Source organism: Martes martes (assembly GCF_963455335.1).
Source record: "Martes martes genome assembly, chromosome: 5".
Classification (NCBI taxonomy): domain Eukaryota; kingdom Metazoa; phylum Chordata; class Mammalia; order Carnivora; family Mustelidae; genus Martes; species Martes martes.
Window position 1 is genome coordinate 93,861,357 of NC_137892.1, and position 19,206 is coordinate 93,880,562.

General features: G+C 52.8%; 1 protein-coding gene across 5 annotated transcripts in view; it reads right to left on the minus strand.

Annotated features, from left to right (window-relative positions):
- The window catches only part of JADE2 (jade family PHD finger 2), a 51,856-nt gene that overhangs the window by 25,040 nt on the left and 7,610 nt on the right, over positions 1–19,206 (minus strand). For all 5 annotated transcript variants that reach the window (XM_080803447.1, XM_080803449.1, XM_080803446.1 and 2 more), the window contains 3 exons: positions 16,124–16,181; positions 14,069–14,157; positions 2,757–2,914 (listed from right to left, as the gene is read on the minus strand). In XM_080803447.1, the coding sequence (XP_080659573.1) occupies positions 2,757–2,914; positions 14,069–14,157; positions 16,124–16,181 (305 nt within the window). The remainder of the gene's footprint in view (positions 1–2,756; positions 2,915–14,068; positions 14,158–16,123; positions 16,182–19,206) is intronic.

The following is a 19,206-nucleotide window of genomic DNA, read 5'->3' on the forward strand; positions in this document are numbered from 1 at the left end:
TACAAAGTCCCCTGAGGGTCTTATTGGAATTAATATATTCTTTCAAAAACATAGATTACTTTTGTCTTGACTCTGCTTTGTTTGTGCCCCCACAGCAGGCTCAGTCAGGTTTTGGATCTAAGCTTTGCCCCACGACCTACTGGCCTCATGCTACACCTGTGTGGTCACTCAGCTGCCACCTGGCCAGACCCCTTGGAGCCAAGATCACGTTCCTTTCTTTCTCAAAGAATCTAGGGTTCAGGGGCTCACATCAGAGAAGGCATTTTCTGTGCTTCCTGGGGCCCTCAGCTTCCTCCGTGACGCCTCTTTGGCTCTGGCAGAAGGTCTCTTCCCAGGCGTGGGCTGATCTGACCCTAGGCTAAGGACGCCGTCTCAGCTGTAGCCGGCAGGGCAGAGGTCAGCTGCAGGAAGTGGATGGCTGGACTGGGACCTGGAGGAGAGTGTCTACTCCAAAAAGATGACACCTACACCAGAGGCTGGTTTTGCCCTGGGTTGAGTCTTCTGGCCAGAGAGGGAGCAGCAGAGGCCATCACTCAGTTCGCCATGAGGGGGTGACACAGGTTCTCATTACCCAGAGAAATTTCAGACCATGAAGTAGGCTGACCTGCCCCAGGGCCAGGAAAGACTGGATGAAAAGGGGGAGACGGAACGCGCCAGGATAGCAGCGGGGGAAGGCAGCCAGAGCCAGCATGCCAGTGTGATTGGGGCACGGGCTCTCTCTGGGCCTCACAGTGACAACCGGGGCTTGTAATTTCCTGGCCCTGCCCCCTAGGCCCTGGCGGTCACGCAGGGAATTCCCCAGAATTTCCCAGCTTCCTCATCTATCAAATCAGGGCAGTAAGATGTACTTTTAGGGCTGGTATGATAATTAACTGAGAAGATGAACGTAATAGGCTCAGCCCAGCAGATTCTCAAGAAGAGCGGCTGTAACAATTCTGCCTGTGCTGGCAGCTGCAGTGGCTTCCAGATAAGGGCCTTGCAGTGGGAGGTGCCTAGGAAGACGGAGGGACTGGGCTGGAGGGAGACAGGGGAGCCTTCTCCTCGAGAACAGCCTGCCCTGCTTCCAGTCTGTCCTCTTCAGAGAGCACGGACAGGCCAGGGACGCCTGGCTCCTGTCAGCTTAGAGGGGCCGTGCATACCCAGGGAATGCACCTCGTTGAGCCAGAGCTGCCTGAACACGTGCTCTGTTCTTGATGTCAACAGATAAGGCACTGAGCTAGCAGGCAGAAGCCACGCTACTGGTGTGGAAGCATTTGCAATTAATTACCCAGGCCACTGGATGTTTCTGGAACCACCTGACACTGACATCAAGGAGGGAGGACAGACAGCTGGGCCAAGCCTCATCAGGAGGCACCTCTCTCCCCAGCTGCTGGCCTACCCCGCCCCTTTGCTGCCCTAGGTCCCTGCCATGTGTATTCTCCTGTAGTCCCCATCACACCATTAGGCAGCTACTGTTATTAGCCCCATTTTATAGAGGAGGAAACTGGTTCGAATAGGTTAATAACAGTTCCTTAGTCTGGTGAAATGAAGGTGTGAAACTGGCTAGGAGCTTAAACCCTGTTTCTGGCCCTAGGTAGGGGATGTGGAGAATCCACTCCCTCTGCAACTCCACATGTTCTCCCTTCTAGAGAAGCCTAGAGCTCCCCTGATTCTCAGAGAGCCTGACGCCAAGCGCTGGCAGGCACTCAGACCTCAGGAGCCATAGCATGAGCTCTGCCCAGCACCCAGTCCTCACAATGCACCTAGGCAGGGTTCAGAGTCTGATTTGTCCCTGTAATCCTGTGCCCAGCACAGACCTGGCACCAGCTGGGCACTGGGGGTCTGTGAGCCACTCTAGGTGTGGCTGCCAGCAAGCAATGGTACCAATGTCAAGGGCGATGAAGGCTGCACCCTTTGCCTCAGACCTGGTCAAATGAGCCTAAGTGAGCGCCACCGGGCCTCCAGTGTGCTGGTGGGCTGGGGAGGCCAGGGCATCAGGTCCTTGGCCCAGAGACAAGATTTAGGAGGTTTTCCAGGATGCAGAAAGCAGCACTTGTCTGGCCTCTGTCACCGGAGGCAAGGGCCACGGCCAAGACACACCAGGGGTCTCTCTGACCCACAAGACCAGAATCTACAAAGCCTAGAGAGGATACCCACTGACCCAGCCCTGACCCAGCACTGTTGGGGAATCCTCCTGAGGATGGTCATAGCCAGAGCTTCCTGAGCATCTGCTGGGTGCCAGCATTCAACTCCCTCCCACTCGCAACTCCTTAAAAAGGTTTAAGAAGTCAATAGCACAGCTTAGCCCTGTCTGAGAGACTATTTAGACGCCTGGAAACTTCCCTGATGAGATCCGCTCATGGGACTCAACTTGGATTGACATCAAGTTAATCCATGGCCAGTTTCTACCCAGCACTGGTATGTGCCAGGCCCTGGGCCAAGTGTCTCCCATGCGTCACTGTCCTGTCATCCCGACCACCATACAAAGTAAGTGGTATTGTTACCGCTCCCATTTCACAGACAAGGAAACTGAGGCCCAGGGAGATTACATTTCTGGCCCAAGGTCACAGTGAATGGAAATGGCAATTTGAACCCAAGCCATCTGGCTCCGGAGCTGAGCCCAAGCCCAGGCCCTTGCCTCAATATTCCAGTATTTCTGGAATTTTTCAGTGGTTGATGGGACCAAAGCATCTAAGACAGACTAGAGACAGGCCACAAAGGTCCTTTGCCCCAGCCTCCTCTGTCTAGGGCCCCCTGGCCTGGGCTGTCTGGCTTACCTCACCACGGGCTCTGGAATGGCCTCTGCCCCAGCGGGCACCTGCACACCCTTCTCCCATTCCTGTCGCCATGGGTCCGCTAGGATGTAGTAGTCATCCGGGCTGAGCTGGCAGGAGTCTGGGATCTTCATGGCTGTGATCAAGTCTGTCCGGAAGACCTGTCAGGAGGAGGGGAGGAAAGAGTGCCTCAGGGGGGTCTGCTCCGCAGCCAGGGCAGGAAGAGGCAAAGGCAAGTCAGGTGGGCTTTCTGCCCGCTTACTTCAGAGTAAGAAGCCAACACGAAGGCAATCGTGACAATGACACATCTTCTCTGAACTCAGCCCAGAGCTCTGCACACAGGAGATGTCTGGTAAATGTCGAACTGAATTCACCTGTGTTCTGATGTGTTAAAGGACAGAGTCTGAATGACGGCTGGCAGTGGACCTCAGAGGGAAGGGGAAAAACTTAAGGGCAAAACCAGACAGTCAAAGGCTTCTGTGAAGGCATTACTGCCATTAAGGGACTGCCTGCTGGGGGCCTTTCTATAGAAGGTTTAGAATTATGTTCCTATTGCCAACAGAGGCTTGAGGGGAGGTTCGAAGGAGTGCAGGGCACCAACGCCAGGCAAGGGAAAGGCCAGGACCTTATGTCGACAGCTTAGGGAGAGGCCAGCTCCCGGCAGAGCTTACAGATGGGTCAGGGTCTCCAGTGTCCCTTAGGAACAAGGACAGCATGTTCCCTGCTCAGCCGGGGCAACACAGGGCCATGCTCTGTGTGTGAGAGTCAGAGGTGGATAGGGCTGCATTTTTTCTGTCAAGCCCATCCAGATCTCAGAGCCAGGCCATGAATGTCTGCACCCTCCTGCTCAGTGTTCTTCCGGACAACGGCTCGTTCAAGGGGAAGTTGCTCTTCCCAGTATTATCTGTCCCCAACCACCCCCTCCGCCTTCCTACCCCAGAACAATCTGTAAGCCCAGCCCAGCTGCCACCAATGTCCCTCTCTCCCCACTGCCTGACCTCACTGTGGCCTCCACAAAGGGCTTCCTCAGGTCTCGGTGACGGCTCCAGATCACCGAACGAGAAGGACTAGTTAAGAAACCACTTCCAAGAGCACTGCAGGCCTCAGACCAAACTTCAACAAATCTCCCCGTCCCCAGAAAAACCAGCTTCACTGGCCTTCCAGAGGCTCATGACCAAGCCGTTCCGTGCTAACCTCTGCCCGCCAGGGGCCCAACTCACTGGTTGTGGGTGTCTGCCTCATTTGAATCGAGGGCCACGACAAGGAGAAAACAACCGAAATGGGCGCACCAAGGGGACTCAAGGCAGCATCTTGCAGAAATCTAATTAACATTTGCATCTGGCTAGAGAGGGCCCCAGCTTGGAAAAGGTCAAGTTTCCTGAAGACTCTATTTGCCAATATAATTTAATTGTTAAGACTAACACCCTAACATTTAATTAGGGTGCCAGTGTGAAAAAATTAAAATGAGATTACGATTAAATACTAATTAAGCAGAAGATGAAATGCGGTGAAGATCTCACAGCCCTGATAATTTGCATATCTTATTAGCAAGCAGTGAAGACGGCTGATACAAGAACACAAACTCGGGCAGTGGGTGCTTCCGTGCTGTTCTTCGCAAGTCCCCGTCTCGTGGCTTGGGCCTTCCCTAGCTGACGCCTCTGCCGAGCCCGGCAGGACTGGGGCTGGGTTATTTCCTTCTGGAGCCAGGATGGGGCATGGTGGGGTGAACTGAACCCACAGGGGACTCATCACAGCCTTCAAGTTCTCTGATCCTGGTAAACCAAGTGGGGTCCAGGCCAAAACCCTGTCGCTCTGATGCCACAGGGAGCCTCCCACCTGGGACAGCTCATCATCTGGGCCCACAAGTCAACCCTTCACTACTGTCACTAAGCGCTCCTCCAGAGACTCACGGGTAAGTCTAAAAGCTATTGTATTTCCCTCATCCTGGCTGTCATATAAGCACCATCTTCTTTAGGATTCCTTTCCTGATCACCCTGACTCAGGGAGTGCCCAGTGTCCCACAGAGCCACTTTCACTCTGTCAACCTACCTTGCTTCCCAGCACTTACACCCCAACAATTAACTGGTGTTCTCCTGTTGTTATTTATTCATTTTTTGCCACCTCCCCCCACCTCCATTACAGCAATCCTGCTGTCTGTTCCGTCCTCAGTGCTTGGCATCATGAGTGCCACATAGTAGGTGCTCAGAAAATAGTGGCTGAGTAAGGAAATGAATAAATGAAAGGGTCTCTCTGGTAAATTACCCGAGGGGGTCTGAGGCCCTCAGCTGGCTCCTCCACGGTGCTTTTTGAAATCCCATCAACAACGTAAGGTACCTCAAGGATATACGTAGAGCTGAAGTCCCCAAGCAAGGGGACCTAACTAGAGCAATTCTCAGCCTCTGGTCTGCAGGGCTCGAAGCCCAAGGACCAGTGCCCTACCCAAGCTGGAGTCTTAAAGACCAGAATGCCAAGCAGTTTAAAAGACGAGAATGCCAAGCAGGGGACAGGTGGCCCTGAGCTAGGAACAGGCATGAAGTTGAGAACTCAGCAGGACAGAAGGGATCCTAGGCTCAACTGGATCAGAGAGATTCAGGAAGGAGAGGGAAGGAGAGAGGGGGAGAGGCAGGGAGGGAGGGAAGGAAAGAGAGGAGGTGAGGAAGACAGAGGGAAAGAGGGAAGGAGGGAGGGAGGGAGAGGGAAAGAGAGAGAGAGAGAAAGAGTCTAGCCCAAGAGAGGTGCATGTTTCATCCTGATCACTCAGGAATCAGGTGGCATACTGGACACAGGTGGCCCTTTTGGGCAGAGGACTGATGGAAGTGCAGGAAGGGGAGCACTGTCATAATGGCAGCAGCCAATGGATAAAGAGCACTGTGGGATATGGTAGCAGTGTAAGGGATATCCTGGAATTAATTTAATAGTAGTCCCTACATCACCTCTGTGAGGCCAATGCTGCCATCCATCATGCCTATTCTGGGACTCTAACCTGAGATTAGTTAAATAACCTATACCAGGTCCTATATGGTAGAAGTGGCAAAGGATCCCTGGCCACAAACTCTGGAGCCAGGCAGCATTCCCCCAAAACCCCCCTGCCCGCTTTGGCCAAGTGCTCAATGCTCAGTGCCCTTAAGAAGCCAAATCAGCTTCCCCAAAAGGCTGAAAAATGCAAATCAGATGGTGACTTTTGCAAATTCCACACCCTGCCCTGGGGTGGCTTTCCACTGTCTTCCCTCAGGCTGAGCTGCAGGGCCAAAAAGCCCCTGTGGCCAAACAGATACACATAGTCTGTGGAGCACTTTTTCCCCTTGGCACAGAGGAGCACCCTGCTGGGATGCTCTTCTCTCTTGCCAAAGTGGTGCCGGCCTATTTTATCTTGGAGGACTCGGTCTCATCCACATGTGCTCTGGGAAACCTTCCCCGATCCCAGGCTGGGTTCTGGGCTTCCTCTGACCTCCCACAGCACCTGTACTGGAATCGCCTGGTTTCTTACCATGTAGCCCCCACAAGAAGTTGGTGAGCTCAGTGAGGTCTGGCCGGGCCACAGGCTGGAGCCCAACAGTGTACATGGGGCCTAGCCCCTGGGAGGTGCTAAACAAAGGCTGAATGGCTCAAGAGCTTTCCACGGACCGGCAGCCATGTTCTTGGGTAGCTGCCCGAGGTTATGTACAGCTGGGCAGTTGGGTCCTCTGCACCTTCCAAAGGAGCCTCTGTATATTTATACACAACCTGTCCACAAATATGGCAACCCAACTGCCACCCAAACATCCTTTTTGTTCCAAATAGCCAGAGGTTAAGCTTGAAAAAGGCTCAATTATTCTCCCCAAATGCCTCTGAATTATTTATGAAAACTAAATAAAGAATAAAACAGACACTGACAACTGGAAGCCTTGCCAGGGCCAGAAAGTTGGAAGGTGGAAAACAAGTAATTTTCCAAGAACGTGAATGTTTACTATTTTTTCTCTCTTATGGCAGAAAATGACAAATTGTCTTTAAAGGTCTGCTGCCTAGCAACCACGTTCTGCTGGGCTGCTTGGGAGATGTTAATTGTAGCTTCTTCAAACAGTATGAAGAATGTCTAAAGGTCTAAAACTCAAAGGTAATAACCAATCTGAGTGCTGGGGAGCCAGGGCAGCTCCGGAGGGAGCGCTCGACCCTGCTTTGCCCAGACGCAGGGATACACGCATGGCCCTGACCTCCAGTTCCTCTTCCTGAGACTGAAGACGACAATCACGAACAGTCTGGTTTTCCACACCTATTTCCCCAGGAAGAACCCAGAACAGGCTCTGCCAGAAACTAAAAGTGGAGGCTGACATGACCTCTAAAAGCAAAGATAACAACCACAGGCAACTTTCCCTGGGCCGTGCACAGAGTTCTTGTACATGATCACAAGATTAGTGGATGTTATTTGAACATCTCATCCTGGGACCTTGGTCTCTGCTTCCTTTTCTCAAGGGTGAATTATTGTATCAGGGTGTATTTCAGATCGAGAGACACCAAGAGGAAGTTCAGTTATATAAGGAATGGCTCCGCCACTTATCATAATTACAAAGTAGGATTATTTGTGTAATTATTTGTTGGATGTCCATCTCCTCCAGTAATTCAGCTGAGAGAAGCAGAGGCTGCGTGTCCTGATTATCACTGGACCTGTCTGTGGCACCATTCCTACCATGCAGCAGTTGTTCAAGATATGCTGTGCAGCAAATGAATGAATGAACCCCAGGATTTGTCTGAAGTGGGAACTAAATTCTGAAACTTCCTGTCCTGCCTGGTATGCAGGGGACTGGCCCCAAAGATTATTCCAGGTGACTTTAGGAACTGGTCTTGGTCACTGTCCCAAAGTCAATGAAAATAGGTTTAGCCAAGACGGCTTCTCCTTGACCACTGTCCACACTAGGAGTCCCAACAAAAGCTAGGAGTGGCACCTTCCCCCAAATCCTCCAAAGGATGTTTGGGGGTCTGTCCTGAAAGAGCCAAATGAAATTACTACTGAATACCTCATTTTAAATTCCAGTTGCTTTTTTCTGAGCACTTCATCTCATTAGAAACAACAGCTAAGGGGCACCTGGGTGCCTCAGTGGGTTAAGTCTTTGCCTTCGGCTCAGGTCATGATCTCACAGTCCTGGGCTCTCTGCTCAGTGGGGAGCCTACTTCCCCCTCTCTCTCTGCCTGCCTCTCTGCCTACTTGTGATCTCTCTTTCTCTCAAATAAATAAATAAAATCTTAAAAAAAAAAACCCAGCAAAAAAAAAACAAAAAACAAAAAAAACCCAGCTAATTTTGAAAAGTAATTGTCCTATTAAATCAGGTGCCATGCTAAATGTTTTAAGTATATATAATATACATGTATCTCTACATATAACGCCAACTAATTCATATTACCTCCATCTTACAGATAGAGAAACTGAGACTTGAAGCAAACCACCATTTGAGGTCTGCACTATATTTTAACCGCTGCAATATTATTGCCTGGGAGCCAGCCAGGTATTTCTTCTTTTAAGAAGTCTCTCCTGGGGGGAGGGGCGTGTGGGTGGCTCAGTCGTTAAGCGTCTGCCTTCTTCTCAGGTCATGATCCCAGGGTCCTGGGACTGAGGTCTAAGTCAGACTCCCTGCCCAGTGGGGAGCCTGCTTCTTCCTCTCCCTTTGTCCCTCCCCTACTCATGCACATGCGCACGTGCGCTCTCTCTAAAATAAATAAATAATATTTTAAAAACCAAACCAAACCAAAAAAACCTCCTGGGCTGGAATCTGATAAAGAGTATCTCAGCCAGGGGTGCCTGGGTGGCACAGTCAGCTAAGCTTCCAACTACTGGTTTCACCTCAGGTCATGATCTCAGGGTTATGAGATCAAGCCCTCTATTGGGTTCTGCTCAGCACTGAGCCTGCTTAGGATTCTCTCTTCCTCTCCTCTCCCCTCCACCCACCGCTGCTGGCCCTCTCAAATAAATAAATATATCTTAGAAAGAAAAAAAAAAAAAAAAGAGTATCTCAGCCAAGAGCAAACTTACTTTAAATTAGTCATAAAACACCAGAGAAGGACTCTGAACACAGCCACCCTCTGCCCAGCCCCATTCAAGCTACCGCTAGGCTAATTTGGTCAGACTTCTCCGTCTCTCAAACACACACCCTCTTTCTCTTTCACAAGGATAACAGCACTTCCTGCTCTTTAAAAGAATTTATTACACACATTTCTTTTGCAAGACAAGCCCCAGAGGCCGGGAGGACTTTTCAGCTGGCGAGAGCAGTGCTGGTTCTAACTATACTGGAAGTGGATTCTGCCCCCCACCCCAGAGGAAGGCAGCAGGAGTCTAAGAAAGCAGGCACTTGGCCCAGTGGAAGGGCTCCCCCTCACCGCCTGTCTGCCTGCCCCACAGGGCGGCAGAGGAACTGTTGACTAGAAACATGGCTTGAAACCACAGGGCAAGCATAAAACCTTTCTGGATTTCTCGTATTGTATCTTTAAAGTTTGTCGGCATTTTGCCTTTTACTATAACATATGCCATCACTGTTTTAATACAAAATGTTATTTCAAACATCTGGATAGCACCTGTACTCCTCTAGGAAGGCATCTTCTTTACCCTGTGGTTTTGCACCCCAATACCTTCTGGCCACCCATGCCGGTACCTAGGGTAGAAGGATCCCATTTTTTAAAAGCAACAGGTCAAGCCAATAAGCTGCATCCTTGCTGCCTTTTCTAGGGGGGAACTTAGATAGGAACTTTCATGGACCCTGAGTCTGGGGGATACCCCAGTGGTGACAGAGACTGCGCATTCACAAGGATCACAAGGATCTCAAGGACCTTTTTCTCTGAGGCCCTGTCCCCAAGGGCGAGAATCTGAGTATGGTAAAGGGCCCCTGTGGAAACTGCAGAAAGCCCTATTCTCTCATCTAGGGGTTTACCAACTTGTCACCAAGGCCTACAAAGGAAAAGGAGAGATGCATCCCAACTCCTATCCCACCCCATTCTGGGACCATCAAGACTTCGATCCCAGGGAGGCCAGTTTGCACCTCCACTCACTTCCCCCACCTTTGGGCTCCACAAGCCTCAGGGAAGGACAGTCACTTCTACTGAACAGAGAGGCCATGGCAGGGCTCTACAGATGATGACCTGGAGGCTCAGGGAGAACAGTCAGAGCTCCTCAGTGGCAAAGCTGGCCGCACCTCTCCTAACGGACGCTTTCCTGTGTAGCACCTGCATCCTGCTACCAAAGGACCAGCTCCCTGGGGACAGGGCCTGTGTTTTCTGCGTCTCCCCCTTCCTCTCCCCACTGGCATCCAGCTGGGCCTGTCAGGTGCCCTCACATGCTTGCTGAGCTTAATCACTATCAGTAGCTCTTGGGTCTTGAAGACCCGTGTCCCTGCCCATTGGCTGATTTCTGGGGACTCAGACTTCCTGAAAACCCTGCCCAGGGGAAACCCCCACCGCTCGGCCTGCCCTTCCGTCTGCCTCTCTGCACCAGGCCTGAGAAAGACACAGCCTCAAACAGCAGCTTCCAACCCACGGGGCCAGCCTCAGGTCTCCTCCTGAACTGTCCTTCATACCCTGGCCAGGCCGATGGTTTGGCAGAAAACTGTCAGTCCCTTGGCCACTGTTGGGGGGGGAGCTGGTGGACCCCACTCACCCACATTCCCTGCCTTTGCTTAGGTCACTGAACCAGGCTGGAAGGCCTCCCCTCTCTCCTTCGACCTCAGGGTCCTTGCAGGGAGGATCAAGCCAGGAACTCCCATCTTAGCAAATTAAGGAGAAAGGTCTGTGGCAGTAGTTCTCAAACCTGGTTTCCAACAAAAGGGCTTCGAAAAAAGTACAGGGACCTGGGGCCCCCACTCCAGACCATTTAAGTCAGAACTTCTGGGGGTGAGGTAGGATGGGGCCTGGTATTAGCATTTAAAAGAACAGCCTTCATGATTCCATCAGATTCAGAGAGATAGGACCCACGAAGTGGTAAGCACCAATAACGGTTATGCGATTTGGTCAGACAAGCCAGGCCAGAAACCCAAGGCCATAGCATGGTTTATATACTAGTACCCCCTTCCCAGGACAGGCTAAGCCCTTCCCTTCCTTCAGGGCTAGCCTGCTGATTTAAGCCCTAAGGGACACATCTCAGCTTTGTTGGTATCCTGTAGGCAGGCAGAGCAAAGGAAGGGAGCAGCCTGTGTCCTTGGGGTCAACTATACCTTTTTCCTCTACTGCCAAAGGGGATCCTGCAGCCGACTTCAGACTTGGTACATTTCACCGAAAACCCATTCTCCCAAGAACCCCTGGGCCTGTCCCTTCAGCTCCAGGACTGAGGCCTGTATTCCCCCACCCCTTCTTTCACTCTGGCTGAGGGAGGCCACTGACTGGTTAAAGGCCAGAAGGGAAGCTGGGCCTCCAGGCCTCGGCCCTGTCCAGGGTCCTGACTCCTGGTCAGAGCACTTTTTTCTGGCCCTGCAGCACCTTACTCTGGTATAGAGGGAACCCCTAGATTTATACCTTCAGGGGCACTGAGAAGGGCGGCCCCTGGCAGGTCATCACAGGGGCAGCCGCTGGTCTGGCGTAGACCCAAGCCCAGCCCTTACTGTGGCTTTTGGCTTCACTATGTGCTGGTGCTGCTGCTAAGCTAAGAACTCTTGGTTATCCAATCCCCCATGCCATCACTGTCCACACTGAGAAATGAAGAGACAAAGGGAACCATGGGCTCCGCACCAGGGACGGGACTGCATCATGCACATCAATTTACAAGCATTCTGGCTGGGATCTTGGGTCAGACTGGGAACACACTGTATGACCAGCCTGAGAGCCACCCCACAGATATATTACCGCAGGGGACTGGATAGATGGGACTCACAAATCCCCTTCCACCAAGGTGACCAAAGCTCTCTGCCCTTAGGCCCTACAGACTGTAAAGGGCCTCCTCTTCAACCCCCTCACAGAAAGAGAGGGGAACAGCCCAGCGAGGAGATTTAGTGCAAACATTATCTGCCGCCAAATCCTTGCTTTTCATCTCCACCTTCTCGTGAGCCAAATAATTTGGAAGCTTTCATTGATGGTTTCCTCTTGGCCCCACGATCACTTGGAATTTATGCCGGCTATGGTTCAGCCTCCTCACTTAGGGGACGAGAGAAGCCTCACAGGCTGCACTCCAGCCTGCTGTGGGAGGAAAAACTTGTCCTTGGCGACAGTTCAAGGCAGGGAGGGCTTCCTCAGCCCTCCTGGAGACCAGGACTTGAGGGCGGGTGTCTTCAGTCAGGCCTCAGAGCTGCCTGCAGAGGCCCCGGGGCTCAAACCCAGGGCTGCACAAAACCAGTCCCCAGCAGGGCTGGGCATCAGCACCCCTACAAAGATGTGATTCTATTTTTAGGTGGAGAAAGGTTCAAAGGCTCTGCGCTGGAAAACCCAAGAGGGAGGGGAATTTTTAGCCCCATGCAAATCATTCTTTCCCCTCAGCCTTCACTGACACCTGTTTCCTCCCAGCCCCTGGCCTATCCAGGGTACAGATGGCAGCCCTGCCCTTGGGATCGCTACCTTGAGAAACGGCCCCACCTCCACCTGGTGCATGGAGAAAGCAGGGCAGGCAGAGTTGGAGGAACCAGCCATCCCCAGCAGCTCCCCAGAACTACCCACTCTTCTCCAACCTGAAAAGCCACAGTGGGCAGGGGCAGGTTGAATTCTGAGACAGGTTCCTCATCTCCAAAAAGGGCAGAGAATTCCTGCCTCCTAGGTACAGGGAAGGAACATAAAAGTGGCTATTGTTTTACTAATGCAACTATAGTAACTGGGGAGCCCCAGTGGCTCTAAGATGGGGGTAGGAGGGCAAGAGGGTAGTGAGGGTTGAGGAGAAGAGAGGCGGTCCCAGAGGCTCCCAGAGTCCTACAGCACATTCTGCCTCCTGCATCCCAGTGCCCCTGAGCACATCCATCTACCCACTGAGCAGGGCTGATACAAGAGGGCGCTAAGAACTTCAAAACCGCATCCCCCATGCCCACCTAATTCTCAGCTTTCATCCCAGTCCTTACTGCACTCCCAGAGGCACCTCTTTCCATCTTTACCCCTCTCCCATGGGGCCAAAGGAGGACACTAAGTTGGGGGACGGGGATGGGAGGCATCAGGTCCCAACCCCCACCCTACACACACAAAAAAGAGAGTCCTAGGGTAGGCCAGCTCAAGGAGTTTTTTTCCAAATGCAAGAAGATGCCCCCACTACCCCCAAGGGACGGGTTAACTACCGCTGCTCAGGACTGCCCCCAAAGCCATGATTGCTTCTGCGGTTAGTGGGGAGCGGGGCTCCAGGCTCAGAACAAAGATACCCTCCCCCACTCCACTTCAAGGGCTATGCACCAAGACTCTGGGCCTTCCCACCCTTGGGAATGTTGGCCTGAAGAGCTTCAGGTCTTGGCTATACAACCCTGGGATCCTCAATTTCCTCATTGCAGCAGATGGACTGAGAAGGATTAAAAAAGTGAAATGTCCAGCCCAGCTCCTGGCTACGCTGTAGGGCCAGATCCAAACCCCCTGTTCTTGGCGGCTCAATGCTCTTGCAGCTGCGTCTGTGCAAAGGGCCTCTTCTGTGCCCAGTGCAATGCACTGAGGACCTGAGAGAGTGTGACGTGGTCCTAGGATGTGATTTTTCAGGGGCCACAAGAAGCAGGATCATGATGTCCGTTCATGTCCAACACTACCCACCCCCGGTGCTCTTCTCCACAGCTTGAGAAGGCATGTGTACCTACCTCTACCTGCCATAAGAAACATCCCAGGTCCAAGTATGGAAGGCTTAGGATGCAGATGCATGGGACACAGGCAGAATGCGCAGATGACTTAACTGGATGATCCTGAGGACCCCAGCCCTCACCCCCATATCAGCACCTCCTGGTGCCCTTGGCTTAGCCTCCAGAACATTCCAAATCTGACTGCTCCCTCCTCTACTGCCACTACTCGGCTATCAGCCACCATGGCTTCTCTCCTGGACAACTGCAGGAAAGTCCTCCTGGCTCCCACCCCTGCCCACATTTTCCCTTCTCCTCACAGCAGCCAGTGGGGCCTTTTGTGAACACGTCAGACTCTGTCATTACCCTGCTTATGATCCTTGAAAGGCCTCTACTCTCACTCAGCTCAACTGGAACATCTTTACAACAACCTACACGGCTACTGCTGGCACACGCACCCACTTCTCCCATTCACGGCACTTAGCCACACTGGCCTGGCTCTCCAGGGCCTGTTCTCTCTGGGGGGAAGGCTCCCCCTCACGCAACTGCAGCGTTCCCTCCCTCACTCTCCACAGCTGTCCGCTCCTGTCACTTCCCCACCACCGCTTCCTCTTTGTCCAGACACTCATCACTACCCACCTCTGAGGGCTTCTTTTCGTTCTGCCGGGGCCAGCCCGACTTGGTGCTGCTGGGCAGTTTGGAGCATCGTGAAGCAGATGTAGCGTGACCTGCAGAGAGAGCACAGCCCATTAGGGGCCCCTGGAAGGCCAGGGACACCACCCACCTCCCCACCCCCTGACCAGGGACAGGAAGCCTGTAAGGAAGGCTCTGACTTGCATGTTCAGGATGTGGAAACCTCTGTGAGCCCGTCCCTGCTCTGGACCTCTCCAAGGACGCGCGGGGACGTGAATGCTTCCTCCGCTCACCAAGCGTAGGGCTTAGGAAATAAAAGGCAGTGACCTAGACTCAATATTAGCTTACTCTGTGATCCATTACAGGTCCCTTGCCCTCTCTGATCTTCTGCTTATTCCTTGGAGAAGGAGGCCATCTGTGGCCACGCTTCATTCCTGCCCTAGGTGGGGATAGCTGGAGACACCATCCCATCTGGGATGATGCCCAGTGGATACGCAAAGGCACGAAAGGACAGTAGGAAGAATGCTGCTCTAAAGTAAACCCGTTTGCTAGCTTGTCACCCTGGGCAAATGACTTAACCTCTCCGGGACAAAAAGCTGTGAGAATTCAGTGATGCCACACCTCTTAAGGCTTAGCAGAGTCCCCGGCCCAGAGCATGTCTCGATAAACATAAGCTATTACCACTAGAGTCTGAGGCCCTCGCTGGACCGCAGGACTACAGCCTTTACCCCATGGGTCCAAGGGACAGCAGACACGAGTGGTACAGGGAACAGTGGTGGGGGCTGGTGGGAAGGGAGTAAGCCACAGTTCAGCCCAACTCTACTGCAGCTGCCCAGACCCCCACTCCTGCAGGTGCCTGGCCCTCGGGGGTTCCCGTGCCTGACTGAAGTTAGAAGCAAAGGATGCGGTTCTTCTTGGCTCTGCTGAGACAAACCACAGGCAATGTGGTTGTGGCCACAGAGGGCGGGACCTGTGATCTCCTGCCACAGGGAGGAAGGGCTGGCCAGGTTAGGCACCAGAGCCGAGCTGAGCAAACAGACTCTAAAGGACAGCGAATGAGACCTGGAGGTAGGGAAGGGGCTGGGACTGACTGGCTGTCTTGGTGTGTCTGTCCTCAGGATCTTGGGGGGCTATCCCCAGCTGCTCAGCACATTCGTGAACAAACTGAGGTGCAGAGCTGCAGGGCTCCAGGCCCAGCCGCCCTGGCAATGAGTTCAGCCTCTTCCTCCGTGTGGGTTCCCACCAGGCTGCAGGGAGTTGGCAGTGTACCTCTCCTATGTAGGGCACAACATAGGTCAAGTCCTTACTCGACCAGCTCACGCAGGGCAGGTTCCTGAGGCATCTGGGAAGAGCTGCCTTCTGGTATCAGAGAAAAGCTCCCACCTTCCACAAACCTCCCTTATCTCCCCCCACATTTGAGAAGGGGCTCCCTAAGCCTCTTTCCTCCTCAACCATCCCTGTGACCCCCAAGTCATCCAGCTGCCACACAGCCCATACACAAGTCTACCTCTCAGATTCTCCTGCCAAGATCCCTTGTTAATTCCGTTGACAAACATTTACTGAACACCTATTATGTACCTGCTCTAACTGGGAACACAGCAATGAGCCAAACATGACTCCTCTTATCAAGGAGCTTACCACTAATTAAGGAATGATACTTCTATCAGGTAATTATAATAAAACTTAACAGGTTTTCTGTCTGTTGTGCAGAGACTTTCAACAGGGTCCTGATCTAACATTAAGGGCCAGAGGGAGAGGGATGTGCTCCTAGCAGCCAAGAGCAGCAAATGCAAAGAAATAGAGGGGAGATGATCTTTTCCAACCAGAGCAAAACACGTGGGATTGAGACCTAGGGGGTAGAGGGGAGTAGGGTGAAGAAGACAGCAAGGGTCTAGAGGCCACACATGTGTGGGACTTTCTCAGGAGTGAGTACAACGACCTGGCCCGATTAACGCTTTCATCAACACTGAGACCATGGGGCAGCCTCCCCCGATTTGGGCCTGTGGGCCTGATAATTACTCAAATGCTTTCCTTGTAGGAGCCCCAAATGGAAGGCCTTACTGTCAGTGGTGTCAGAGTTGTCGCTGCTGATGGAGTATTTTCGCCTCTTCTCTTCCATCTGCAACAAAAGGCAGGCTCCATTATACTTATAGGAGACTTGGCAAATCCTCAGTCTCTCAGAAAACTGCCCAATAACCTACCTCCCCATACTCACCCTGCTGCAGTTAAGAACAAGAACAAGGCCCTCCTGCCCTAGCCTTCTCCCAGCCAGCGTCACCCTCTCTCCCAAGCCACCCACAGGAGCCCTGGGAGTGGGACAGAGGGCTGCATCTCCCACCTCCTGAGTCCAGAGCCCCAAGATGAGCAGGAGTCCAGCCAAAGATGACAGAAGGAGGGCAAGGGAGTCAGCGGCCCCAGAACAATTATTAGGGCCTGCTCAGCCCTAGCTTCCACTCAAGGCAACTCAGGTCGTCCAGAGAATCCACTCCCACCCCGGAGGAGATGCAGAAAGGGGAAACAAGACTGATTCTTCCAGAGGGACCATGCCACCTGAGTTTAGAGACAAGCCAGTTCAGATAGCAGTGAAGGCACATTCTCAGGGTGGTGGCCAGAGGGGTGTGGAAAGGACAGAGGAGGAGGGACGCTCCAAGCTGGGTTCCTGAGACATGCCCGGCCCACAGGGACTGGTCCTAGGCTGGGCTGCCCTCCTTCAAGCGATGTCCTTCTCCAGATAAGAACATAAACCACCTTTATCTCAACTACAGGATTTTACTTCAAGGTAGGATGAGCAGCTCCCCATACTGAACTTCTTCCTCTAACAACACTGGCTCTGCTCATGATCCTAACACCCCCGGAAGCTCCGAGCCATTGGCTTCCCTGACTACCGAGGCGCAGGGCCTTGTCCGGCTCTAGCTGGCTGAACTGGGATTTAAATCCATGTGGTCTTATGCCTGAGCCCACACTGAGCTGCCTTTGTGCCCGGGTCAGCTCTTGCCTGTGGGGAGCACTTTCCTACCCACTATTTCCTTGGATCCCACAGAGTCCAGGGTGGCAAGGCTTGCTTCTGTCTCTTCTTGGAGGGAAGCACCCCGAGGGGCTTGTTCACCTGCCCTGGGTCTCACAGCTAGTCAGTAGCTCAGTCCTAATGCGAGAACAGATCTGGGATTCAGGACCCATAGCATTTTCCAATCACTTTCCTGTTCCTCTGGAACCTGAGCCACCTCACTGCCCGAAGCAAAGGGCAAGGAACCAGTGTCAGTCGAGAGTAGTCCTGCTGCCCAGTCCAGCTGCCGGCCAACCAGGGTCCCCACCTCTGCTTGGGATCCCATGGGGCACCTGTCACTGCCACCCACTCCAACAAGTCTGTTTGCGCTGAGCACTGGGTTTCCCCTTATATCCTGGAGACCCTGAAGAGACAAGGGAACATCAGCTCTTTAAGGTGGGGTATGACCATCTAGACCTCTGGGCCAACCAGGACCCTCCGGCCCCAGACCTGACCTCAGCCAAGACATTCTCCCCACTCCAGTGTCCCCTAACAGCAGGATTAGGATGATGGAAAGATTCCCTTGGGCTGCTCGCTGTCAGTTCCACGGCGGGGGGGGGGGGGGGGGGGGGAAGAGCCTGAGGCCACCAGCAGCATGAGTGCCGGAGATGTAAATTGCTAAACACTGGCAGAAAGAGGAGGATGCCTTGGTACACAGGGACCTCATGAAACCCTCAGAGTAGCCCCTCTATGCCAGCGGGCATGATGGCTGCTTCCCTTTTGCAGATGAGGAAAAGGAAGCACAGAGGTTAAATGACTTGCTCAAGATCACAGTGCTTATAAGAAGTTTATCTGGGGCGCCTGGGTGGCTCAGTGGGTTAAAGCCTCTGCCTTCGGCTCAGGTCATGATTCCAGGGTCCTGGGATCGAGTCCCGCATCAGGCTCTCTGCTCAGCAGGGAGCCTGCTTCCTCCTCTCTCTCTGCCTGCCTCTCTGCCTACTTGTGATCTCTGTCTGTCAAATAAATAAATAAAATCTTTAAAAAAAAAAAAAAAAAAAAGAAGTTTATCTGGTTCAGGAGCACATGCCCTTGACCTTCAGACTTCTCTGCCTCTGCGCAACAGAGTACAAGCAGTCCCATGGCCCAGGCTGTGGATTGAATGGGACAATAATGCTCTGCTACCCACAGCTTCCATCCTTGCTCTCCTCCAGCATCTGAGTGTGATAAAGATGACTTTGACAGGGCCCTGAGCCTAGCCTGCCTCTTACCAGCCCAGCACTCTCACAGGTGGGGGCAGCAGCAGGAGATGTGCTATAACCGCGTCCACTTGTTCTTTCTTGCAATCCTGCCTGTGCATCCCAGGTGCCTCCACTTCCAGGCCCACATCTCCCAAAGAAGAAAAGAAACTCTGGATTTGGGTTGTCGAGTTCAAATTCTAACTCTACTCCTCTACAGACCTGGGATCTTGGAAAAGATGTACCTCCCAGATGACAAGGATTCGATCTGGATTTTCACGTAAGTCTCCTGAACTTCCAATGTTGGCAACTGCTTCAGAATTTTAAAAACACTTTGAGAGGGCCAAACTAAACACATCCTTGGGCCAGAATCGGCTGGTGAGAATAAACGAGAGCAGCGTTGAGCCCTGAGCACGGTGGCTGGCTCTCCACATAGGTGCTAGTCATTCTGTGATAATCTGGGGCCAGGTGAGGAGTCCTCCTAGCCACACCCCCTCACCCAGGGGCACCTGCACCGTAAGTCAGACCACCTGGGACAGGACCCTCTGATGGCCAATGCCCTTCTCGTAATGTTGTTTCCTGCTGCCCAGGGACCTGTCACAGTGACCTGCAGCATGCAGACCTGTACCCCACCCTCAGCCAGCTCCCTGTCCAACCTGCCCTCTGAAAACACCCCAGAGTTCTCCTGGGTAGGGTGTTATTAAGGGAGCAGATTGTGTGTGGCTTAATTGGAATAATAACCAGGCTTCAGAAGGAAGCTACTGTTTTGTGAGTTAAGCTTCTTTCCTTTGAACCAGGTCTGTTCCAAAGGCCTCCCTGCCTCAGGTGAGCCTCCACTGTCAGTGGCTAATGAAGTGCCAAAGGAGGCATGGGCTCTCCCATGGGACAGCCCTTTGTCCCTGGAACCCCCATTCCAACACAGCTAG